This window comes from Elephas maximus, chromosome 19 (genome assembly GCF_024166365.1).
Source record: "Elephas maximus indicus isolate mEleMax1 chromosome 19, mEleMax1 primary haplotype, whole genome shotgun sequence".
NCBI classification, from domain to species: domain Eukaryota; kingdom Metazoa; phylum Chordata; class Mammalia; order Proboscidea; family Elephantidae; genus Elephas; species Elephas maximus.
In genome coordinates, this window is record NC_064837.1 from 66,957,729 (window position 1) to 66,984,905 (window position 27,177).

Sequence of the window (27,177 nt, forward strand, 5' to 3'; positions counted from 1 at the left end):
AATAAACTTTCTTTTGGGGCTCTAGAACTACATATGGCCTTATCATATGCCAAGCTATCTGCAAAGGCCAGTTATCCAATGTCTGATTTCACAGATTTGAAATAGTAAATTATGAAATGCCCAAGCCCCAAGCCCGCTGCCGTGGAGTTGATTCTGACTGATAGTGACTATCTAGGATAGAGTAGAACTGCCCCATAGAGTTTCCAAGGAGCAGCTAGTGGATTTGAATCGCTGACCTTTTGATTAGCAGCCAAGCTTTTAACTGTGCCACCAGGGCTCCGTTATGAAATGAGTGGGTTGCATTTGTCCCTTTTTTCAAAACTGGCGAGGTCCTTTCCAGGTTCAGGTTTAAAAGAAGAGAACCCTCCCAGTTGATCCCTAGAAGGCATAGTTGGCATTCTATTTCAGGTATTGTTTGACTGTAATGCATTGACCTGTTATATTTTAGCATGTACATTGCCGTTTTTATCCAGCCTTTCCCGTGGTCCTTCTACACGGCCTCGGTTTTCATTGGAATTGCAGCTGCTGGTAAGCACTTCGGTTTTATCTCCTTATTCTGTTTTTCTGTTTTGTCTTTTCCCACCGGGTCTTATCTCAGGGTATCATTTATGTGTTCAGTGCCTACAGGCGAGTGACTTCTGTATTCTTTCTGATAAACTTCTGGTTTGAATCCTAGTTCTTTGGACGGCACAGGGAAACTGCCTGACGGTGAATTCAGATGAACACACTATTGGGAGGAACAGCGGGATTTTCTGGGCACTCTTACAGTCAAGGTAATAGTCCTTTTGAAGCTAAATATTTTCCTTGATTTTTGTCCCACCGTTTTTCAGTTCTATGTTTTGTGGAAAGTTTAAATCCTCTACGTTACGTGACCTAAGTTCCTAGCTGCACGTAGCATTACATGCTGTCAAGTCCGTTCCGACTCATAGTGATCCCGTGCACAATGGAACAAAATGCTGCCCGGTCCTGCACCATCCTCACCATCGTTGCTATGCTTGAGCCCATTGTTGCAGCCACTGTGTCAGTCCATCTCGTTGAGGTTCTTCCTCTTTTTCACTGACCCTCTACCAAGCATGATGTCCTTCTCCAGGGACTGATCCCTCCCGATAATATGTCCAAAGTGTGTGAGACATAGTCTTACCATCCTTGCTTCTAAGGAGCATTCTGGCTGCACTTTTTGCAAGACAGAAGACCCCCATGTGCCTATCAGTTTGTTGTACCATGGGGGCTTGTGGGTTGCTGTGATGCTGGCAGTTATGGTATTCAAATACTGGCAGGGTCATCCATGGTGGACAGGTTTCAGCTGAGCTTCCAGACTAAGAGTAGGAAGAAGGACTTGGCAGTCTACTTCTGAAATGAATTAGCCAGTGAAAATGTTAGGGATAGCAGTAAAAGAAAAAATAGTATAAATTCAAAATTTTATGGGATTGCTTGAAATGCACAGATCTGCCTCATTGGAACTTAGGATTAGTAAATAAACCTGTAAATGCATTGCTATTGAGTCGATTCCAACTCGTAGCAACCCTGTAGGACAGAGTCGGACTGCCCTGTAGGGTTTCCAAGGAGCTGCTCAGCTTTTAGTTAGACAAGCTCTTAACCACTGTGCCACCAAGGCTCCAATTAGTAAATAGAAAGTAATACTAGCCACCATTTATTATAGCACCTGCCATATTTCAAGGAAGGAAGCCCTGGTGGTGTGGTGGTTAAGCACTCAGCTGCGAACAGAAAGGTCAGCAGCTCAAATCCACCAGCTGCTCCGCGGGAGAAAGGTGTGGCAGTCTGCTTCCATAAAGATTTACAGCCTTGGAAATGCGGTGTCCTATAGGGTCGTTGTGAGTCGGAATCGACTCAACAGCAATGGTTTATATTTCAAGGAAGGAGCCCTGGTGGCACAGTGGTTAAGCACTTGGCTGCTAACTGAAAGGTCAGCAGTTCCAACCAGCCAGCTGCTCCATGGGAGAAAGATGTGGCAGTCTGCTTCTGTGAAGATCACAGCCTTGGAAGCCTTTTGGGGCAGCTATGCTCTGTCACATGGGGTCGCTGTGAGTGGCAGTGGACTCACTGGATGGCACACAACTACCACAACAAATTTCAAAGGCAATGGTTTCTTTACTTAATTTCACATAATCCTTACAACAATCTCATGAAGTTCATTGGTGTCATGTCTGTTCTACAGATGAGGAAATAGAGGCTTAAAATGTAACTTACCTGATTTAAATCATCATCATCTGAGCTTCAAAAGCTATGCCCTTCCCACTGAACTACATTGCCTGATAAATCAAAAAATCCATTGCTACCAAGTTGATTCTGACTCATAGGGACCCTCTAGGACAGAGTAGATCTGCCCAGAGGGGTTTCCAAGGATGTAATCTTTATGGAAGCAGACTGCACACCCTTATCCCGAGGAGCAGGCTGGTGGATTTGAACTGCTGACCTTTTGGTTAGCAGCTGAGCGCTTAACCATTGCACCACCAGGATTCCTTCACTACATGATAAAAAAACCAAAACCAAATCCAATGCCGTCAAGTCAGTTACATTCATAGCGACCTTATAGAACAGGATAGAGCTGCCCCATAGAGTTTCCAAGGAGTGCCTGGTGGATTCGAACTGCCAACCTTTTTGGTAAGCAACCTTAGCATTTAACCAGTACACCACCAGGATTTCCTCACTACATGATAAAAAGCTACCAACAAATACACTAAAATTCAAAAGAAAGACTAATGATATTAATACTGAAGGATAAAATGTTACCGTGTTTTTCTAGTTATAAAGCAGAAACGGTGACTGTGCTTATGACATCGGATTTCAGTAATCTGTTCTGAGGATTTGCCTTCACAGATCTTGCCTAAAATGCGGGCACTTATAAGGCAAAACAAATGCCCATGTTCAGCTTTAAGGGATGTATAGGGAGCCCTGGTGGCGCAGTGGTTAAGGGCTCAGCTGCTAACCAAAAGGTCAGCAGTTTGACCCCACCAGCCACTCCTTGCAAACCCATGGGACAGTTCTGCTCTGTCCTATAGGGTCACTATGAGTCAGAAGCGACTCGACTACAATGGGTTTGGTTTTATGTTATGAGGCAGAAATGTAAATGTAAGTGAATAATCCCTTCCCTAGGAAAGTGTGTTCAGTAAAGTATCTGATTAGATGCAGAAAACGGTATCGTGGTTTTTTTTCCATAGATTTTTTTAGAATTTAGGATTTTTATTTTTTCATTTAGGATTTTTAAAGAACTGTAGTAGAAACTTGTTTCCAAGAAGTCATTTCCAGAGTTTCAATAAATCACATGTTTCAAAGTGAGTCAAATATACTCTGAAGATCAGATTACCGTCATGTGGAAGGAGACGAAATTCCATCTGGGTCAGTTACATTTCTCAGAAAGAGAAAGAGCAGAGTCGATACTTTTGAGTGACCTAGGGCAGGTAGATAACTTTTTAAATTATGTCAGTTGGCGGTCCTCTCTTTATAGCAGACGTTGGAAATAAGTGTTTGAAAAACCATCAATATTACAATAATTTACTGATGTCCTCTCTTTTTCTTCCGCCAGCTTGTTCTTTGGAAACCTCTACATATATTTTGCTTGGCAAGGGAAAACTCAAATATCAGGTTTGTTTCATTTTCTGAGTTTAAATGTGTTCTAAGCAAAATCACAGTTCCATAAATATTCGTTATTGCTTTGTTCAAAAAACATTGTTCTGATGAACCTTGGCACCTTAAGTTTCCTCAGATTTTAGCATTTAGCCACCTTTTTCCTTGGATGAAATTATTAAACTTAGACTGTAGTTTATGATTGTGCGTCAAGTGGCATCTCCAGGAATGGGAGAAGGTTATGCCATGTACGCATGTATTCGCCAGCTGCCAGACTTATGAACTCTCAGCTATTGTCTGTACACTTTTTTGATTAAAAAGAATGTGATTAAATTCTTGTGGGATTTTTCTTTCTGATAACGAGTACAGGTATTACTCTAGCAGAAAGACAGAAATGGAGGTCTCACATTGACCTCCTTGTCCTAAAGTAGAAATCTAACGAGGTCGAATTTTGGCAGTTATAAACCACCTCTGAACGCAATGCTGATTCTGGAACTGTGTGGATGGTGGATGCTATCTACTTTCCTCTTCTTTTGTTTCCCCCCAGAGAGCGACCGAAGGACGGTGTTTATTGCCCTGACAGTGATTAGCCTTGTGGGGACAGTTCTGTTCTTTCTCATTAGGAAACCAGATTCCGAAAATGTCCTGGGAGAAGATGAATCTTCCGATGACCAAGACCTGGAAGTCAATGAGTAAGGAGCTTTGGAAACATTCCTTCTGTTGTAAAATGTATTTTGACTATATCTAACCTTGAGATTTAATTGGCTTTTTAGCCCTAAGTGATACCAGATACTCTGGTGGTTACCTTGGCAGACAAGAGGGAAAAGTTTTAAAGCAAATAAGAAAAGGAAGAAGATGAGGAGCGGTTGGTGGAGGAAGAGGAAAAGTTGGGGGGTGGGTAGTGAAAAGGTGTACAGGAATGTACTGTATTCTAACACAAAGAATGCACACATTGTACATTTTTTGGCCAACTGGGTGACCTGCCCTCCTTGCTATTTTTGTATGTGAGCTATGCCTCATGTTATTGTGTGGGCAGGTTGTTTGCAAAAAAAATACAGTAAGTGTCATCCCAGCTTTGCCACTGACAAGTTGTACGACATTAGACAGTAGCAATAATCCTCTGAATTTCTCTAGGCCTCAATTACCTCATGCGGTTCAGCATGTATTTTCATGTGTAAGGATGTCGGCTTATAAAGTTAAATAGAAAACCGTCTCTGCCCTCAGTGTTTTATGACCCAGCTCTTAAATTCCTCCGCTCACGTGGTACGAGAGCGGCAGGCTGTCTGTTGTAGGTGAGCCCTGATTGTACCCCTGTTCTTACCTACAGCACTGGGCCCTGCATAACCTACTCAGGCGTTTTTCCCAAAAGTAGTCCAAATGGGGAATGAGGGTGCGGCCCTGTGTTTTTCTAAGTTGTAAGTTGCCTGGAGCAGATTCCAGTTATAAGTGAAACTATTTGAAACATCACAGATGATTTCTCTGAAGGTGTAATTGAGACTTGGGAAAGCCAGGTTTATCTTTGCCACCCTCCTTTTGCTTTCTTTGTGAATCCTGAAGTTGTGAAGTTTACCTTAGAGCATTTGACGTGTTAACTGAACTTCTGCATCAAGCCTTCTGTGCTGTCCATTTATCCAGAACGGGGCCGAAAGTTCTCCAGTCGTGGGTTCATTGAGCATTTAGTTTACAACAGATTTATTTAAAGCAAAAGAGAAGTTTCAATATGTATGTGTTGTAATGTATATAAGTTTTTGTGTAGTGTGTATTTGCACTTTTTATGTATTAAGTTGTGTATTGTACTTTTGCTCGACGGCAGCGGGGTTTATTATATTTTCTGTATGTGTATATACATACGTGTGTATATGGAACCCTGGTGGCGCAGTGGTTAAGAGCTCAGCAGCTAACCAAAAGTTCAGCAGTTCGAATCAACCAGCCACTCCTTGGAAACCCTATGGTGCAGTTCTGTTCTGTCCTGTAGGGTTGCTATAAGTCAGAATCGACTCGATGGCAACAGGTTTGGTCTGGTTTTGGTTTATGTGTGTATATAACACAAACCAATAGAAATTGGAGAATGTGTCTGTGAAGATGAATACCACAAATTCAACCAAAATTTAATATCCCTTCATTAATTAATCTTAGGTGTTGGTGCTAGGAAGGCAAACACAACCCATTCCGTGTTACAAGGACCTTTGCTGCCCAGTGGAGGAGATAGACGAGGGATTACGCAACCATGATGGGGTGCTGGGTTGAGGAACGTGCTCAGCCCTTTTAGCATCCTTTCTCACTGCATTGCTCCCAAGCTTGAAGCTCGGTATTTAGTCTATGAGTAGCACTGAGCTCGTGCCAGCGCTGTCCTAAACCTGAAGGGCACAGCCGTGGAGAGACAAGGTCCCTGTTCTTAGGGGGTCGGCTTCTTTCTCTAGTGCTGCCATAACAGAAATACCACAAGTGGGTAACTTTAATGAACAAACTTCTTCTCTCACAGTTTAGGAGGCTAGAAGCCTGAATTCAGGGTGCTGGCTCTAGGGGAAGGTTCTCCGCCCGCTTTGGGGAAAATCCTTGTCCCTTCACCTTCTGTTTCTTGTTTCCTTGGCATCTTCAAATGGCATTCGTCTTCCCCTATTTGTGCTTGCTTGTTTCTGTGCCTAATCTGATTCTTTTATATTTTGAAAGTGATTGGTTTAAGACACAGTCTTCACTGATAATAACCTCATTAATACAACAAAACTCCACTGCGAAATGAGATTCCAGCTATGTATATTAAAAAAAAACCAACCCATTGCATTGAGTAGATTCCAACTCATTGCAACCCTATAGGACAGAGTAGGACTGCCCCATAGGGTTTCAAGAAGCAGTTGGTGGATTCAAACTGCTGACCTTTTGGTTAACAGCTGAGCTCTTAACCACTGTGCCACCAGGGCTCCTCTAGATGTAAGGATTAGGATTTATAACACATTTTTGCCTGGCACAATTCAATCCATACCGTAGGGTAAGAAATAACTTTTTAAAAACTCTCTCTCACCGTAATCGCCCTAAACAACAACACTGAAGTTAGGTTATCTCATTTAATCCTCATAGGTAAGTGGTAGTGTCCGTATTTTGCAAATGAGAAAATGAAACTTTGAGAGATGAAGTCACTTGTCTAAAATCACACAATTTAGTAAGTATCAAAGCCAGGACTCGGACTCCAAAACCTGTGTCTTTAACCATTGTTTATACTGTGTCCCCGCTGTGTAACAGGACGCTCACTGTTTGGAAGGGTTGTATAGCTAAAGAGCTTACTTTTTGCACAGTAGGAAAAAACCAAACCCATTGCCATCGAGGCGATTCCGACTCATAGTGACCCTATAGGGCAGAGTAGAACTGCCCCATAGAGTTCCCAAGGAGTGCCTGGTAGATTCGAACTGCTGACCTTTTGGTTAGCAGATGTAGCTCTTAACCACTACACCACCAGGGTTTCCTTGCAGAGTAGAGGTGGTGGAAAACCAAGTACTGATGAATTGTTTTTGCAGTTTAAAAATAGCAGGGTGGAGGACATTTGTGTCTTGCTGAAGTGTCATGTCTGAAAAACGTGCATGAACCCATGCAACAAATTTAAATTTAACATGAAAGAATTATGTTCCACTGTTGAGGAAAGATGCGGCAGTCTGCTCCTGTAAAGATTCCAAAAAATAACCAAACCCATTGCCATCGAGTCGATTCTGACTCACAGCAACCCTGTAGGACAGAGTAGAGCCATCCACAGGGTTTCCAAGGCCGTAATCTTTATGGAAGCAGACTGCCACATCTTTTTCCCAAGGAGCGGCATGAAAACCCCACGGAGCAGTTCTGTTCTATCTTATAGGGCTACTATGAGTCTGAATCGCTATGAGTCGCTCTCAGTCAGAATAAAGAGCCACCAAGAACACTTCAAACGTACTCTACAATGAGGACGTGGGACCTGTAGGAGACCCTGGGGCCAGGGCACTGAGGGCCATTGCAGCTATTTGCCCAACCTTGGAGCGGACAGAGCTTTTGCAAACTTAAAGGAAAATGTGATCGTATTTGTTTTCTTTTCAATTTTCGGGGGGAAAAACTTTTTCTTTTTTCTTTTTTTAAATCAGGTCTCCGCAGAACAATCTGACAAAGGCAGTAGATGCATTTCGTAAGTATTTTTTGTGTCTGAAACGCAAGAACTGTTCAGGAACAGCTCCGGCCTTGCCTTTCCCCTTTTCCCTGGTCACTTTGGATTGCACATCCCCCAGGGTTTTCATTTCCCCAGATGTGCCGCTCCGAAACATGAAGAAACATGTTAGCCTTCTCAGTACATGTCTCTGTAATGGAGGTGGGGGGTGGGGTGTGAAGATACACTGCCCTCCCCGCCCCCGTGAGTGTGGGACGGAGGCATTAAGAGGCTGCGGAGAACTGTTGGGAGATGGGGGTTCACCGGGAGGAAGGAAGGACAGTGGGAGACCATTTCCTCCTGGCATCAGAAGGGCATGTCTTGTCACTCCTCAAGACAGAGCAGTAGCTCTGGCGACCCAGTAGCTAGTGAGGTCAGTCGTGTTCGCTTATCGAGTGTGCACCCCTTGCCGAGGATGCTGCTAAACTCTCCATGTGCTTCATTTCATTTAATTGTCCCCTGCGACTCTGTTGTAACATATGCCTATGAGTATTTCCATTTTACAGAAGAGAATACTGAGGCTTAGAGAAATCAGGTACTTTACCCCAGGTCAAGCTGCTCTTACGGGATTTGAGCCCTAGCTGTCAGACAGCGTGAACAAATCTGATAATGGTCATCTTGTGTCTTCTGCAGAAACAGGCAACCATGGCTTCCAATTGCAGTAGGGCCTGACACTTGCCAGTTCTTTGCTTCTGCTTATCGCTCTTTCAGCTTCTTTGTCTCCCAGGAGAGAGACCCTGAGTGAGGCAGTTCTCTCCTTCAGGGAGCAGCTATTGGGGCTACATTTCTTTTTGTAAATCCCTTTTAGGGCACTGAGCTCCCATACGACCTTATGAGTAGCCTATAGGTTGTCCTTGGCAGGGGTGTAACTTCTTCATCTAATTAGCTCTGACCTGGGTCAGATGACACAAGGCATGCTAACTTTTGGCCAAGGGATTCCTATAGCCCTTTTTATAGGAAGGGCCTGGGGGTCTGAGAGTCTACGCTTTGCATACATGGTATACCATTGCTAAGGCTATTTGATCAGGCTTTGGATTTAGGCATTTATGTTTCAGGAATACGTTCATAATTATCAATTGGTTTACATGTTACAGTTAGAAGGGGTATAGCCTGACTGTAGTAAGACAGGCATCACCGTGGTCAAAGGCCTGTCTTTCAGCATTTTAGGTCTAGAAACTTGTTTGTCAGAAGACCTCTCATTGATAGGGGGAAAGGACTGACCTTAAGCAAACTCACGGAAGTCACCGTTTAATAATTTATGGGGTTTAGTACTTTTCAGTGAGCCCTTTCACAGATTTCCCTTCTTGTTATCAGGGGCCTAGAGAGCCATGTTGGTATCCAGTGGCTTGTGTACTCGGTGAGCGTGGAGTCAGGAGAAGGGAGGTGGGTGGCCTTCAGCTGTGGAATGGTTCGTCCAGCCCCGGAAGGACTTGGTGCGGCCTCCCTGCTCAGCATAGAATCGGTCCCCTCTCAGGTCACCAGGTTCTGAATGTGTTCCCTGGATTGTGGGACAGACTTGGCCTCAGCTTCTCTACTTGTACATGAGGGACTAACGTATCAGGGCTGCACGGTTTTCATCATGGAGCTAGTTGATTACTTGGTGGGGCTCAGTAAACCAAAAGCCAAACCAAACCAAACCCGTTGCCGTCGACTCAGAGCAACCGTATAGGACAGAGTAGAACTGCCCCATAGGGTTTCCAAGGAGTGGCTGGTGGATTTGAACTGCCAGCTTTTTTGGTTGGCAGCCAAGCTGTTAACCAGTATGCCACCAGGGCTCCAGCACTCAGTAGCGGTGGGATATTGGATATCAGGTTTGAACCAGAGAAAGGGCAGCAGTAAAAGGTAAGGCACAGGAGGTGCTGTAGGGCGAGCAGGTTTAGGGTGTTTCCTCGGCAGTTGGGGAACAATATGAGGTTATGGGCTGGTAGAGAACCCAAAGGCAAAAGCGGAAAGCAAGAATGTCAGCACTTCAACTTGTCTGTAGACCAGTGTTGCATTGATTATTTAATCATGGCGTCCTTCCATTGGTGCTGCGATGGATGCCGTAGAGAGAAGGTCTCTGCCTCCTAGAAGCTGAGCATCCAGAAGCACTCAGTTCCTCAACTTAATGTGTAACTTTCATGTGATTCTAGAACATCTCTCAGTGATATTTAAAAAAAAATTTTTTTTGATCTCAACAAAATGATGCTGAAGTTCGTCCAGAAGACTGTTTGAAAATAGCCAAGAGAATTCTTAAAAGAAGGCAGAGGCTTACGGTAATAAGTATTGAAACCTATTTTGAATTTGTTTGAAAGTATTGGGATAGAAAGACCAGGGGAACAGAAATCTAGAATCAGGTTCAGGTGTACACGGAGTATGTTGTTGCTGTTTTTGTTGTTAGTTGCTGTTGAGTCGGCTCCTACTTGTGGCAACCTTATGTATTGCCCGTTCCTGCGCCGTCTTCGTGATTGTTGGTATAAAAAAAAACAGAAAACCAAACCCACTGCTGTCGCATCGATCCCTACTCATAGCGACCCTACAGAACAGAGGAGAACTGTCCCATAGAGTTTCCAAGGAGCACCTGGCGGATTCGAACTACTGACCTCTTGGTTAGCAGCCGTAGCACTTAACCACTACACCACCAGGGTTTCCTGTTGGTATACAGGAGTATAGGATTCAGTAAAAGGGAATCTTGGATAAGTGGGATGGGACTGACTGCATGAGAAAAAAATTAAAGATTTGTCCACACTTCATATCTTGCACTAAAATTCCAGGTAGATTAAAGATTAAATATAAAAATTAAACCAATAAAAGTAATTGGAGAAAATAATTGGATGGGGAATAAGCTTCCAAGTATGGGAGTCAGATGTTAAAGGAAAAGATCAGACTCTTTGATGAACTGAAATGTAAAGCTTCAAAATGTCAAAACATTGAAAGAATTAACAAAGCCAAAAGCTGGTTCTTTGAAAAAATTAACAAAATTGATAAACCATTGGCTAGACAGACTAAAGAAATACAGGAAAGGAAACAAATAACCCGAATAAGAAACAAGAAGGACCACATCACAACAGAACCAAATGAAATTAAAAGAATCATTTCAGATAATTACGAAAAATTGTACTCTAACAAATTTGAAAACCTAGAAGAAATAGATGAATTCCTGGAAAAACACTACCTACCTAAACTAACACATTCAGAAGTAGAACAACTAAGTAGACCCATAACAAAAAAAGAGATTGAAATGGTAATCAAAAAACTCCAACAAAAAAAAGCCCTGGCCCGGACGGCTTCACTGCAGAGTTCTACCGAACTTTCAGAGAAGAGTTAACACCACTACTACTGCCTCAACAAAATTCTAGCCAGTAGAATCCAACAACACATCAAAAAAATAATTCACCCTGATCAAGTGGGATTTATACCAGGTATGCAAGGCTGGTTTAATATCAGAAAAACCATTAATGTAATCCATCACATAAATAAAACAAAAGACAAAAACCACATGATCTTATCAATTGATGCAGAAAAGGCATTTGACAAAGTCCAACACCCATTTATGATAAAAACTCTTACCAAAATAGGAATTGAAGGAAAATTCCTCAACATAATAAAGGGCATCTATGCAAAGCCAACAGCCAATATCACTCTAAATGGAGAGAACCTGAAAGCATTTCCCTTGAGAACGGGAACCAGACAAGGATGCCCTTTATCACCGCTCTTATTCAACATCATGCTTGAAGTCCTAGCCAGGGCAATTAGGCTAGACAAAGAAATAAAAGGTATCCGGATTGGCAAGGAGGAAGTAAAGTTATCACTATTTGCAGATGACGTGATCGTATACACAGAAAACCCTAAGGAATCCTCCAGAAAACTACTGAAACTAATAGAAGAGTTTGGCAGAGTCTCAGGTTATAAAATAAACATACAAAAATCACTTGGATTCCTCTACATCAACAAAAAGAACACCGAAGAGGAAATAACCAAATCAATACCATTCACAGTAGCCCCCAAGAAGATAAAATACTTAGGAATAAATCTTACCAAGGATGTAAAAGACCTATACAAAGAAAACTACAAAGCTCTACTACAAGAAATTCAAAAGGACATACTTAAATGGAAAAGCATACCTTGCTTATGGATAGGAAAACTTAACATAATAAAAATGTCTGTTCTACCAAAAGCCATCTATATATATAATGCACTTCCGATCCAAATTCCAATGTCATATTTTAAGGGGATAGAGAAACAAATCACCAATTTCATGTGGAAGGGAAAGAAGCCCCGGATAAGCAAAGCATTACTGAAAAAGAAGAAGAAAGTGGGAGGCCTCACTCTACCTGATTTCAGAACCTATTATACAGCCACCGTAGTCAAAACAGCCTGGTACTGGTACAACAACAGACACATAGACCAATGGAACAGAATTGAGAACCCAGATATAAATCCATCCACGTATGAGCCGCTGATATTTGACAAAGGACCAGTGTCAGTTAATTCGGGGAAAGATAGTCTTTTTAACAAATGGTGCTGGCATAACTGGATATCCATCTGCAAAAAAATGAAACAGGACCCATACCTCACATCATGCACAAAAACTAACTTCAAGTGGATCAAAGACCTAAACATAAAGACTAAAATGATAAAGATCATGGAAGAAAAAATAGGGACAACCCTAGGAGCCCTAATACAGGGCATAAACAGAATACAAAACATTACCAAAAATGATGAAGAGAAACCAGATAACTGGGAGCTCCTAAAAATCAGACACCCATGCTTATCTAAAGACGTCACCAAAAGAGTAAAAAGACCACCTACAGACTGGGAAAGAATTTTCAGCTATGACATCTCCAACCAGCGCCTGATCTCTAAAATCTACATGATTCTGTCAAAACTCAACCACAAAAAGACAAACAACCCAATCAAGAAGTGGGCAAAGGATATGAACACACATTTCACTAAAGCAGATATTCAGGCAGCCAACAGATACATGAGAAAATGCTCCCGATCATTAGCCATTTGAGAAATGAAAATTAAAACTACGATGAGATTCCATCTCACACCAACAAGGCTGGCATTAATCCAAAAAACACAAAATAATAAATGTTGGAGAGGCTGCGGAGAGATTGGAACTCTTATACACTGCTGGTGGGAATGTAAAATGGTACAACCACTTTGGAAATCTATCTGGCGTTATCTTAAACAGTTAGAAATAGAACTACCATACAACCCAGAAATCCCACTCCTCGGAATATACCCTAGAGAAACAAGAGCCTTCACACAAACAGATATATGCACACCCATGTTTATTGCAGCTCTGTTTACAATAGCAAAAAGGTGGAAGCAACCAAGGTGTCCATCAACAGATGAATGGGTAAATAAATTGTGGTATAGTCACACGATGGAATACTACGCATCGATAAAGAACAGTGACAAATCTGTGAAACATTTCGTAACATGGAGGAACCTGGAAGGCATTGTGATGAGTGAAATTAGTCAGAGGCAGAAGGACAAATATTGTATAAGACCACTATTATAAGATCTTGAGAAATAGTAAAAACTGAGAAGAACACATACTTTTGTGGTTACGAGGCGGGGAGGGAGGGAGAGGTTTTTTTATTGATTAATCAGTAGATAAGAACTGCTTTAGGTGAAGGGAAGGACAACACTCAGTACATGGAAGGTCAGCTCAATTGGACTGGACCAAAAGCAAAGAAGTTTCCGGGATAAAATGAATGCTTCAAAGGTCAGCGGAGCAAGGGCGGGGGTCTGGGGACCATGGTTTGAGGGGACTTCTAAGTCAATTGGCAAAATAATTCTATTATGAAAACATTCTGCATCCCACTTTGAAATGTGGCGTCTGGGGTCTTAAATGCTAACAAGCGGCCATCTAAGATGCATCAATTCGTCTCAACCCACCTGGAGCAAAGGAAAATGAAGAACACCAAGGTCACACGACAACTAAGAGCCCAAGAGACAGAAAGGGCCACATGAACCAGAGACCTACATCATCCTGAGACCAGAAGAACTAGTTGGTGCCCGGCCACAATCGATGACTGCCCTGACAGGGAGCACGACAGAGAACTCCTGAGGGAGCAGGAGATCAGTGGGATGCAGACCCCAAATTCTCATGAAAAGACCATACTTAATGGTCTGACTGAGACTAGAGGAATCCCAGCGGCCATGGTCCCCAGACCGTCTGTTGGCACAGGACAGGAACCATCCCCGAAGACAACTCATCAGACATGAAAGGGACTGGTCAGTGGGTGGGAGAGAGATGCTGGTGAAGAGTGAGCTAATTATATCAGGTGGACACTTGAGATTGTGTTCGCATCTCTTGTCTGGAGGGTGGATGGGAGGATAGAGAGAGAGGGAAGCTGGCAAAATTGTCACGAAAGGAGAGACTGAAAGGGCTGACTCAATAAGGGGAGAGCAAGTGGGAGAAGGGAGTAAGATTTATGTAAACTTATATGTGACAGACTGATTGGATTTGTAAACGTTCACTTGAAGCTTAATAAAAGTTAATAAAAAAAAAAAAAATGTCAAAACAACCACAACTTAAAATGGCAGGGAGGGTCTGGGGAGAATATCTGCGGTATGCACACCGTAGAGAGCTGTTGAGGGCGCATAGGAAAAGTGTAAGCAGTTCAGTAGAAAACAGGCATTAACAAGCAAAGGAAAAAGTTATTATAACTTAATTATAAGGAATACAAATTAAAAAGCTTTCTATCGCATATTAAAAGATAAAAAATGATTCTCAGGGTTACGGGGCCGGGAACTTAACGAACATAAGACCATACTGCTCATAAGGATATGCCTTTATATTACCTTCTGAAGGATGATTTATCAGTAAGTATCAAAAGCCTTAAAAATGGTTATAACCTTTGATCTAGCAATTCAACGAATACGATTAGCCTCGGCATAATTAAAATTTTTTGCCAAATTTACCTAAGACGTTTCTATTAATGAGAAACAAAAGAATTTATTCAGCTCTGAGGCATTGGTACTTTTTTACAGTAGATTACACTAGCCATTAAAATGTTGTTCTCTATGAATATTAGAAACTATTTGATTTATTATGTGAAGACAAATTACAAAATAGTATATATGGTGGAATTTGTTTTTGTAATAAAAAGCATCGAGGTCCATTAAGGTGTTAGAATATGTCTTTTTCCTTCACATAGCAGCATTCCTGAGCTATAATTCACATACCACACAATTAACCTATTTAAATTGTAAAATTCAGTAGTTTTTATTATACCCAAAGAGCTGTGCGACCATCATCACAATCATTTTTATCACCTCTCCAGAAAAGCCTATACCTATTAGCAATCACCCCTAGTTTCCTCCCAGACTCCACGCCTCCCTGTCCATATTTTTTGTCTCTATGGATTTGCCTGTTCTAGACACTTCATATAAATGGAACCATACAGTATGTGGTCTGTTGTGTCTTTTACTAAGTAAATCATTTATTTAGCATAATGATTTCAAGGTGCATCTATGTTTTAACATTTGAGTTGTTTTTACTTTTCGTAGATATTGTGAATAAGGCTACTATGAACGTTTATGTACAAGTGTTTGTGTGGACATGTTTTCATTTCTCCTAGGAATGTAGTTTCTGGGTCCTATAATATCTCTCCACCACCCGTCTGTCAGTTTATCATGCTGTGATGGCTTGTGTGTTGCTGTGATGGTGAAAGCTATGCCACTGGTATTTCAGGTACCAGTAGGGTCACCCATGGTGGACAGGTTTCAGTGGAGCTTCCAGACTAAGGCAGACTGGGAAGAAGGACCTGGTGATCTGCTTCTGAAAAAAACTGGCCAGTGAAAACCGTACGGACAGCAGTAGAACATCTGATGTATTGCTGGAAGGTGAGCCCCTCAGGTTGGAGGGCACTGAGCATATGACTGGAGAAGAGCTGCCTCCTCAAAGTAGAGTCAACCTTAATGATGTGGATGGAGTCAAGCTTTCAGGACTTTTTTTGCTGATGTGGCATGACTCAAAATGAGAACAAATAGCTGCAAACTTCCATTAATAGTCAGAACATGGAATGCATGAAGTGTGACTATAAGAAAATTAGACGTCGTCAAAAATGAAATGGAACACTTGAAGATAAATATCCCAGGCATTAGTAAGCTGAAATGAACTGGTATTAGCTATTTTGAATTAGACAATCATATGGTCTACTATTCACGCGTCGTTTAATATTTTCCCCATAGAATCCTTCACGATTGCAACTCAAGGTTTGAATTTTTTCTTCAGTTCTTTCAGCTGGAGAAATGCCGAGCGTGTTCTTCCCTTTTGGTTTTCCATCTCCAGCTCCTTGCACGTGTCATTGTAATACTTTACTTTGTCTTCTTGAGAGGCCCTTTGAAATCTTCTGTTCAGTTCTTTTACTTCATCAATTCTTCCTTTTGCTTTAGCTGCTCGATGTTCGAGAGCAAGTGTCAGGGTCTCCTCTGACATCCATCTTGGTCTTTTCTTTCTTTCCTGTCTTTTCAGTGACCTTTTGCTTTCTTCATGGCTGATGTCCTTGATGTCATTCCACAACTCATCTGGTCTTCGGTCACAGCGTTCAGTGTGTCAACTCTATTCCTCAGATGGTCTCGAAATTTAGGTGGGATGTACTCAAGGTCGTACTTTGGGTGGACTTGCTCTGATTTTCTTCAGTTTTACCTTGAACTTGCATATGAGCAGTTGATGGTCTGTTCCACAATCGGCCCCTGGCCTTCTTCTGACGGAGATGGAACGAATACACAGAGTCATCGTATCAAAAAGAATTAGTTGATGTTCAGCAATTTCAAGAGGTAGCATATGATCAGGAACCGATGGTACCGAAGAAAGAAGTCCAAGCTGCTCTGAAGGCATTGGCGAAAAACAAGGCTCCAGGAATCGATGGAATATCAATTGAGATGTTTCAACAAACAAATGCAGTGCTGGAGGTGCTCACTCATCTATGCCAAGAAGTATGGAAGACAGCTTCCTGGTCAACTGACTGGAAGAGATCCATATGTATGCCTGTTCCCAAGAAAGGTGATCCAACTGAATGTGGAATTTATGGGACAATATCATTGATATCACACACAAGCAAAATTTTGCCGAAGATCATTCAAAAACGGCTGCAGCAGTATATTGACAGGGAACTGCCAGAAATTCAGGTAGGTTTCAGAAGAGGACGTGGAACCAGGGATATCGTTGCTGATGTCAGATGGATCCTGGCTGAGAGCAGAGAATACCAGAAGGATGTTTACCTGTGTTTTATTGACTATGCAAAGGCATTCGACTGTGTGGATCATAACAAACTGTGGGTAACATTGCAAAGAGTGGGAATTCCAGAACACTTAATTGTGCTCATGAGGAACCTTTACATAGATCAAGAGGCAGTTCGGACAGAACAAGGGGATACTGATTCATTTAAAGTCAGGCAAGGTGTGCGTCAGGGTTATATTCTTTCACCATACCTATTCAATCTGTATGCTGAACAAATAATACGAGAAGCTGGACTATGAAGAACAACGGGGCATGAGGATTGGAGGAAGGCTCGTTAACAATCTGTGTTATGCAGATGACACAACCTTGCTTGCTGAAAGTGAAGAGGACTTGAAGCACTTACTAATGAAGACTAAAGACCACAGCCTTCAGTATGGATTACACCTCAACATAAAACAAAAGTCCTCACAACTGGACCAATAAACCACATCATGAAAAATGGAGAAAATACTGAAGTTGTCAAGGATTTAGCTTTACATGGATCCACAATCAACACCCATGGAACCAGCAGTCAAGAAATCAAAAGATGCATTGCATCGGGCAAATCTGCTGCAAAGGACCTCCTTAAAGTGTTGAAAAACTAAGCTGTCACCTTGAAGGACTAAGGTGCGCCTGACCCAAGCCACGGTATTTTCAATCGCATCATATATATGCATGTGAAAGCTGGACAATGAATAAGGAAGACCGAAGAAGAATTGACGCCTTTGAATTGCGGTGTTGGCGAAGAATCTTAAATATACGATGGACTGCCAAAAGAATGAACAAATCTGTCTTAGAAGAAGTACAACCAGAATGCTCTTTAGAAGCAAGGATGGCGAGACTGCGTCTTTTATACTTCGGACATGTTGTCAGGAGGGATCAGTCCCTGGAGAAGGATATCATGCTTGGCAGAGTACAAGGTCAGTGGAAAAGAGGAAGACCCTCAACGAGGTGGATTGATATGGTAGCTGCAGCAATGAGCTCAAGCATAACAGTGATTGTAAGGATGGCTTAGCACCGGGCAGCGTTTCGTTCTGTTGTGCATAGGGTCGCTACTCGACGGCACCTGACGATGACTCCCTTTAATAGCTTAACCTTTAATCTTGTTGGTGTATTCTTTTGTTTTGTTTGATTTTTTTTCTTCCGTTTTATGTTGTTTGTTTATATGAGCTAGAGAATGTGTTGGAGAAAATGGAACTTTAGAATATATTTAAACAGTTGAAATAAACATTTTATATTTGTAGTTCACACCTTAAGAGTTTCAACACGAATCATTAACCCTTGTCCCAAAGTACTTGCTTACTGGCATTATTGAAAAAGGGGTGTTCTGGTTGAAGGGATGTTTTAGAATATTTGTTTCATTAATTCAAATTTTTTTCCTTACAGAAAAGTCTCTTAAGTTATGTGTCACCAAGGAGATGCTCCTTCTTAGCGTTACAACTGCTTATACAGGTAGGAGTGAATTGCCGTTTTGCCTTTCTGTTAACTGCCTAAGAACAATAAGGGCTTAAAAAAACCACCATGTTGTTATTGCTCACAGTTCTGTTCATTGACTGGGGCTCAGCTGGACAGTTCTTCTGGTGGTCTCAGTTGGCATCTCTGTGGCTGCTGTCAGAGGGCGGCTGAGGCTGGAACTTCTAAGATAGCCTTAGTCCCACATCTGGTACTTTGACGGGGTTAGCCGTAAGGCTGTGCCTCTCCTTCCCTGTAGCCTCAGGGCCTTGGCCCCTTGGCTAGTCCTTCCACGTGATCCCCTCCTTGGGACCCAGCAGGACAGCCAGAGTTGCTACGTACTGATGAAGGGCTCCAACAAGGGCAAAAGGAGAAACCACCAGATCTTGTTGAGGCCTAGGCCTGGAGCGGGCCCGGTGACTCTCCTGCCACCTTCTGCATTGGTCAAAGCAAGTCCCAGGGCCAGCCCAAATTCACTGGGGAGGGTTCTACGCAAGGGCATGAGAACGGGAAGGGGTCGCTCACTGGGAACCCTCGTTGGAGACGTTGTTGTTGTTGTTAGATCCCATAGCAACCCCATGTATAACAGACTGAAACGTTGCCTGGTCCTGTGCCATCTTCACAATCATTGTTATGTGAGCCCGTTGTTGCAGCCGTTGTGTCAGTCCATCTCACTGAGGGTCTTCTACCACAAACATGTAGTGATTTTAGGGCAACATGGAGCACTACAGAAAATCCCCAGGCTCCATCCCTGTAACTTCATATGGACTAAGATAGTTTGTGATGAAATGGGGTGAGCTTTGTGAATCACCACATGGTGATGTGATGTCACAACAAGTGGTCACTCTTAGGTTGTAAGAATGATGAGGAGCTGTTCCGTTAGAGTGCTTTAACGTGCCTGTTATTACCTTTGCCTTTATGTGCCTCGTAGGTACAAGATGTTCTTTTTAGAGGAAATAGAATATACATTGACCAAACCAGTTGCTGTTGAGTTGACTCCAACTCATGTTTCAGAGCGGAACTGTGCTCCACAGGGTTTTCACTGGCTGATTTTTCAGAGGTAGATTGCCTTGTCTTTCCTCCAAGTTGCCTCTGGGTAGACCCACCCTCCAACCTTTTGGCTAGCAGCCAAGTGCTTAACCGTTTGCACCACCCAGGGACTCCAGAATAAACGTTGTTGTTATTGGGTGCCATCAAGTGGATTCTGACTCAGAGTGACCCCATGTCACAGAGTAGAACTGCCCCGTAGGGTTTTCCAGGCTTCACAGAAGCAGACTGCCATATCTTTCTCCTACAAAGCTGATGGGTGGGTTTGAACCAACAACCTTTCGGTTCACAGCCAAGTATTTAACTGTTAACGCCACCAGGGCTCCTTAGAATAAACATTAAACATCTTTAAAATTGACAAGATGTACAGCATGAAGAAGTCAAGGTCCTCTACTGAGTTGTTGTTATTTATATGTTTGGAATGTTCTAAGGAAGAAGGATTAATTGAAACATTTTTATGCTTTTAAGCAACAGTGAGTAGCATGCATTAGTTTCCAGGCATATGTTCTTGTTCCCTGGGAAAGCTCTTACCAGGATAATGGGCACGTTAGTGTTCACCCACCAGATTATGTTAATTACACCCTCCACCCACTCCCTGTCAGCACACAGAGGTGACAGTTTTTAACCTAAGGATGCCTTTTGCTTGTTTGAGTGGTACATTTTTATATGGAACGTGCAGCAGCTGCCATCTTGTGGCTAATTCCATTTCATCCGCCTTGCAGCATAAAGTCATGCTCTTGGCAGCATTTCGGGCTCGCTCAGTGACATCTGTTTTGTGTGTGTGTTTTATACGTATACAGCTCAAGTACTACTGGGTACGAAGGGAAACTAGGAAGGGAGAGTGTGACTGTATAGTTAAATCTGAATTTTTTTCCTAAAGGCCTGGAATTGACTTTCTTCTCTGGTGTCTATGGAACCTGTATCGGTGCAGTCAATAAATTTGGGACAGAAGAGAAAAGCCTCATTGGACTTTCTGGCATTTTCATCGGCATTGGAGAAATTTTAGGTTGGTTTAAAGCAAAATCTTTGCATTAAAAAAAAATCAGTCCATGATAATCAAACTTTTAAATGTGTTTCCTTTCTCCGCCCTTGACTTTCTTCTATTCCACATTATTTTCTCTCAAGCTAGTAGGTGTTTGTTTTTCTGTTATATCACTATTCTAATATGAATAATAAAACATTTGCCGGATAATTCACAATGAAACCGTAAGCGAGAACACGTTTGGTCTCTCCTAAATTTTCCACTTAAATACTTAAGGGGAGTGTCTTGGGATCCCTGACTTCCTAGTTACGCCTTCATTCAACCGAGATTTGTTCACCACCTGTAGTATGTTGGATATTGTGTCAGATATGAGGCACTTAACAATTCAACAAATATTGATTGTACTTACAGTGAGTAAACAAAACAAAGATCTCCGCTTATCTGCTTTCGTAAGTATACAGACCGTTGGATAGACCACATTCTGTTATCTGTTCAGTTGTCAGTTGGTGGATATTTGGGCTGTTTCCACTTTTTTTTTTATTATTGTAGTTTAGATGGTTTATAGAACAAATGAGTTTCTCGTTAAACAGTACACGTGTTTTTTTGTGCTGTTGGTTGGTTACCAACCCCGTGACATGTCAACACTCTCCCTTCTCGACCTTGGGCTCCCTATTACCAACTTTCCTGTTCCCTCCTGCCTTCTAGTCCTTACCTCTGGGCTTTTGTGCCCCTTTAGTCTCATTTTGTTTTCTCGGCCTGTCTAATCTTTGGCTGAAGAGTGAACCTCAAAAGTGACTTCGTTACTGAGCTAAAAGAGCGTTCTGGGGCCATACTCTTGGGGTTTCTCCAGTCTTAGGCCAGTAAGTCCGGCCTTTTTTGTGAGTTAGAATTTTGTTCTAAGTTTTTCTCCAGCTCTGTCCAGGACCCTTTATTGTGATCCCTGTCAGAGTAGTCAGTGGTGGTAGCTGGGCACCATCTAATTGTACTGGACTCAGTCTGGTGGAGGCCGTGGTAGATGTGGTCCATTAGTCCTATGGACTAATCTTTCCCTCATGTGCTTAGTTTTCTTCATTCTCCCTTGGTCCCAGCATTGTTTCCACTTGTTGGCTATTACGAATAACGCTGCCATGAACACTCGTGTACGTGTTTCTGTGGGGGCACGTTTTCATTTCTCTTGGCTATATACCTAAGAGTAGAATTGCTGGGTCATAGGATACCTCCATGTTTAATTTTTATCCTCATTATGGGCCATATTTTCCTGCTTCTCTGCGTGATAATTTTTTTAAAAAACCAAACCCATTGCTGTCGAGTTGATTCTGACTCATAGTCATAGGACAGAGTAGAACTACCCCATAGTTTCTAAGGCTGTAATCTTTACGGAAGCCACCTGCCATAATTTCTCCTGTGCAGCAGGTGGTGGATTTAAACTGCCAACCTTGAAGTTAGAAACCAAGCACTTAACCGTTGTACCACCAGGGTGCCTTGTTGGCTACAAAAGAAAAAAAAAAATCCATTGCCGTCAAGTCCATTCCAACTCATAGTGACCCTGTAGGACAGAGTAGAACAGCCAAGCTCTTAACCACTGTGCCACCAGGGCTCCTATTGGCTACCAGGCAGTGTAAATTTTACCTTGTTACGTGCTGGGTGTTTTTGTATTCTTAGCGGTATTTTTGAGCTTGATTCTTGGATGAAGTTGTTACTTGGCACAGTGTGACCCTCTCAGGTCTTGCTTTTAAAATTTGCTGGGCGGGATCAGAGCAGTGCTTAGTCAGGGACTGATTACTCCGTTACTGAGGGAGGACCGTTGTGTAGACTCCACCCAGGGCTGTGTGAATCATGAAGGTTTCCAGTCTGCTGGTGGGACCAGGCACTTTTCCCAGCGCAGAGTGAGGCCCAGTACCTGCTTTCTATGTAATCCTCTCAGGTGATTCCTTCCCGGTCGCTGCTGGCTTCCTCACATGTGTGTATTGGTTAGTACTCAGCTGAAGGCTCAGGGGGCCCCTGCCCATCTCTGCAACGGTCTCTGTGCGGCTCTCCTTCCGAAACTGTCCTGTGAACTCCAGCCTTGTTTGTATCCCCTGGCTCAGGGCTCTCTCTCTCCAACTCAGCGTCAATGGGGTAGATGGCTTCTGTGGCCTGCGGCTTCTGTCAAAACAGCAAGCCAAGCAGTTATAGGGCTGCCCTTGCTTATCCACCATCCCTCAGGGATCACTGTCCTTCATCACCTGATACGTACTGTGTCACACTTTTTCTACATTTTCTTTTTTCAGGCAGGAGGGTGATTTAGTCCCTATGACTCCAGCTTACCGGGAAGTCTGAACCGATTTATAAAAGTTTCCTCTTTTCAGTAGTTACTCCCCCCTTGTCATTTCTTACTTTGTATTTTTGTGCCTTTTTTTCCCCCCTTGGTTAAGTGAGCTGTAGGTTTATCTTATTTACCTTTTTCGAAGAACCAGGATTTTGATTTATTAACTTGATCTACATTTTTGGGGGTTCCCTGCTTCATTAGTTTTGACTATTATTATTCCCTTCTCTGTGCTTCTTTAGGGTCTGCTTTGTTGTTCTTTGTCTAGTTTTTTGAGTTGGGAATCTATTTTTAGTTCCCATGTTTTTATTGATATAGGTGTTGAGAGCCTGTCCACTCTCGCATTGTTTGAATTGTTAGGAAATTCTTCCCAATTGTGATTTTCCCTGTCACATCCATCTACTTTTTCTGGCTGTTTTTGGCTCTTAACACAGAACGAGTGTAATCCTTCTCTAGAACAGCCTTTCTCATGTTTGAAGAGTTGTTACAGCCCTGCCAAGTCATCTTCTCTCCAGGCAGATCACTCCCATGGCTGCCCTCGAGAGACTGGCTAGCTTGTTTGTCTGTCAAAGTGTGGTTCTCGACACCGTGACCGTGGTCTGGACGTCGTCTCGGCTGTGTGGCATTCGAGGGGCTGTGGCCTCCCTGAGCCTGGGTGCTCAGTTTCTGCTGAATCAGCAACAGTGGGCACCTTCTTGGGCAGCATTTAGAGCACTTCTCCTGGCTCTTGGACCTAGATTCCTACTCGGTTGTTACATCGTCGTCTCGTTTTCCCTGTCTGTGCATTTAACGTCTTAGATCCACATGCGATTCTTTACACTTACTCTGAAGTTTATCTTCATAGAACCAGCCCATTACAGGGAGTCCCCGACTTACGATGGGGTTCCATTCCGACGACTCCAGCATAAGTCGGTTCTGATGTAAGTCAAATGCCCCTTTTTTTTTTAGTTTTCATTATTGCCTGCTACATGCAGTGTTTTGAACAGTAAATCATAACATTGAACATCTGCAAGTGAACGCCTGAGGATGATGTCAGCAAATGACACGCTGCAGCATTGTATGTCGTACACATATTACTAAGGATAAGATGTACAAAAAAAGACAGTCGTACGTACACCTTGTCGTAACTTGAATACACCTTAAGTTGGGAGCTGCCTGTATTCCCGACCATCGTGTTGTTGGAGTGTTTGTTCCTTCCAGCCTTGAGAGAGTGACAGCAGGTCCCCCGGGTCTCTGGTGATGTCTCTGTACACGCCAGGCTAGGGGACAGAGCCGCGCAGACAGAGGAAGAGCCACGCAGAGGACAGAGCCACGCAGACAGAGGACAGAGCCACACAGACAGGATGGAGCCACACAGAGGCTGCTCTGGGCCCGCACCTGCCCTTTTCTTTAGACTGCTTTTCAGTGTCTGTGTGACATGTGAACAGTTTTACCTGAACAATACCAAAAAAAACCAAACCCACTGCTGTTGGGTCGATTTAGAGTCCTGGTGACCCTATAGGAGAGAGTAGAACTGCCCCATAGGGTTTCCAAGGCTGTAAATCTTTACGGAAGCCTGTAAATCTTTACGGAAGCCAACTGCCACATCTTTCTGCCACAGAGTGGCTGGTGGGTACAAGCCCCAGAGCTTTTGGTTCCCAGCCAAGTGCTTTAACCACTGCGCCACCAGGGATCCTGCACCCAAGTGATAGTCCTATTATAATTTAACAATGAAAAAATACCTGTGTCAGATGATGAATTTGAAACTTCAGGATTTTAAATTTTCTGTATGTTTTTAGTGTGAATTTTTTGTTTACATTCAGATTTAAAAAAAAAAAATTGCCATCTAGTCGATTCTGACTCATAGCAACCCTATAGGATAGAGTAAAACTGCCCTTTTGGGTTTTCAAGGAGCGCCTGGTGGATTTGAGCTGCTGACCTTTTGGTTAGCAGCTGTAGCTCTTAACCACTATGCCACCAGGGTTTCCACATTCAGATTAGATGAACACCTACCATATATACAGGAGTCCCTGGGTGGTGCAAACAGTTATTGTGCTTGGCTGCTAATCAAAAAATTCGAGGTTGTGGTCTACCTAGAGGTGCCTCAGAAGAAAGGCTTGGCAACCTGTTATGAAAAATGAGCCACTGAAAACCCTGTAGAGCATACTTCTACTGTGACACACATGGGGTCGCCATGAGTCAGTGTTGATTCAGCGTCAGCTGGTATTTTTACCAGATATGTGGTGCTATTAGGAGCTGATGGGAATAAACCAAACTCATTGCTGTTGAGTCAATTTTCACTCATAGCTACCCTATAGGACAGAGTAGAAATGCCCTGTAGGGTTTCCAAGGAGCACCTGGTAGATGTGAACTGCTGACCTTTTGGTTAGCAGCTGAGCTCTTAACCACACCACCACGAGGGATTCCAGTGGGAATAAAAGGATCTTTAAAATGAGGTTCCTGCCTTTGAGAAGCATATGTGTTTGGGGAAAAAAGTAAAGTTACAGTCCAAGGCAACCTGCGTGGTGTCAGTAATACTGGTTGCAGCTTGCGGGAGGTTTGTCCGTGATGGCCTCCCTGAGGCAGGACCTGGACTGTGGGGGGACGGGGGGGACAGTGGGCTCTGAACTAGAGGAGGGAATTGGGGAAGTAGGTCCGGGCTCTCACCTCAGGAGAAAGATGTGACAGTCTGCTCCCGTAAAGATTACAGCCTTGGAAACTCTATGGGGCAGTTCTTCTGTCTTACAAGGTTGCTAAGAGTTGGAATTGACTTGATGGCAACAGGTTATATACCTGTGGTTATAATCCCATTTGGCAATGTGGATTTTTTTGTTATATTAATGAGGAAGTATCAGTATAGGCTGTGTCTTGAGTCAATCTCTCTTGAGATGTAAAAGGAACACGTTAAGCAAAGAGGCAAGCAAGCACAGATGGGGAAGATAGATGCCACGCCACGTGAGATTGCCAAGGAAGCAAGGAAACAGAAGCTGAAGAGACAAGGACCTTCCCCCAGAGCCAGCAAAGACAGAGAGAAGGCCTTGCTCTAGCACTGGCACCCTGAATTCAGACTTCTGGCCTCCTGAACTGTGAGAAAATAGATTTCTGTTCATGAAAGCCACCCACTTGTGGTATTTATGTTACAGCCGCACTAAGATATCTTAATTTTGCTGGAGCACAGCCGCCAGTTTTTCTTTTGCCGGTGGCGGAGTGCATGGTGGTGATGACTCTCACCATCTCGGGTCACACTGCGCCTCTCCCAACTGGCTGCCCTCTTCATCTGGTGCGCTTACGTGGCGAGCCCTCCACCACCTCCTTCACCTCCCTTCTATGAGGAAAAGTGTGTGGGAGGGAAGTTTTGACTCTGCATGTCTCTCAGTGTTGTCATTTGACCTTCATTTAAAAAAAAAAAAAAAAACATTTATTTTGAAGTAATTACAGATTCACAGGAGGTTGTGAAGAAACGTGAAGGGAAGTCCCATGCACCCCTCACCCAGCCCCAGCCCCGTTCCAACATCCCACACAGCCACAGCACAATGTCCAAACCTAGAAATTGCCATTGGTCCAGCTCATAGATCTTACTCAGATTTCATCATTTCTGCAGGCACTTGTTGGCGTGTGCAGCTCTGTCACATGGCTAGCCTTGCGTAACCACCACAATCACGACTTCAGTGGTGCCTCCGGAGGTTCTGTGTTATCTTGATAGCCACGCCTGCCCCCCCCATCCCTAACCCTGGCAGCCAGTATCTATGCTCCATCTCTGTAATTACGCTGTTTCACAATTGTTACATCGTGCTCTTCTGTGGTTGACGTTTATCACTGAGCATAATTTCCTTGAGGTTCATCTAAGTTGTTGTGAATGCTTCATTGCTTCTTATTGCTGAGTAGTCGGTGGTGTGGGTGTGCCACAGTTTAGCCGTCTGCCCTGTGAAGGACATTTAGGGAGTTGCTAGTTTTGGACTATTACAAATGAAGCTGCTATGAACGTTAGCGTACAAGTTCCTACTTGAAAATAAGTCTTCATTTCTCTCAGATAAATGTCCAAGAGTGCAATTGCTGGGTCACCTGGTAAGTCTATTTTTAGTTTCAAAAGGAATGGCCAGTTTTCCAGAGTGGTTGTACCATTTTACATTCCTGCTAGCAATTCACAGGTGATCCGATTTCTCCGAATCCTCTCTAGCATCTGGTGTTATTACTATTTTTCATTTTAGCCATTCAGATAGGTGTGTTGTGGTATCACTGCAGTTTTAATTGGCATTTTTCTAATGGCTAATGATGTTGAGTATCTTTTCATGCCTTTATTTGCCCTCTGTATATCCTCCTTGATGAAAGTCTTTGCATGTCTTCTGCCCATTTTCTAAGTGGGGTTTTTTTTTTTTATTATTATTGTTAACCTTTTAATTTCTGAGTTAGCTAGGTATAGATTTCTAGGGTAGAAGTCATTTTCC

General features: G+C 43.0%; 1 protein-coding gene across 3 annotated transcripts in view; it reads left to right on the forward strand.

Annotated features, from left to right (window-relative positions):
- Window positions 1-27,177, forward strand: part of MFSD11 (major facilitator superfamily domain containing 11) — a 38,188-nt gene that overhangs the window by 4,665 nt on the left and 6,346 nt on the right. For all 3 annotated transcript variants that reach the window (XM_049858798.1, XM_049858799.1, XM_049858800.1), the window contains 7 exons: window positions 449-528; window positions 677-773; window positions 3,545-3,603; window positions 4,133-4,277; window positions 7,686-7,726; window positions 18,354-18,419; window positions 20,347-20,472. In XM_049858798.1, coding sequence (XP_049714755.1) covers window positions 449-528; window positions 677-773; window positions 3,545-3,603; window positions 4,133-4,277; window positions 7,686-7,726; window positions 18,354-18,419; window positions 20,347-20,472 — 614 coding nt within the window. The remainder of the gene's footprint in view (window positions 1-448; window positions 529-676; window positions 774-3,544; window positions 3,604-4,132; window positions 4,278-7,685; window positions 7,727-18,353; window positions 18,420-20,346; window positions 20,473-27,177) is intronic.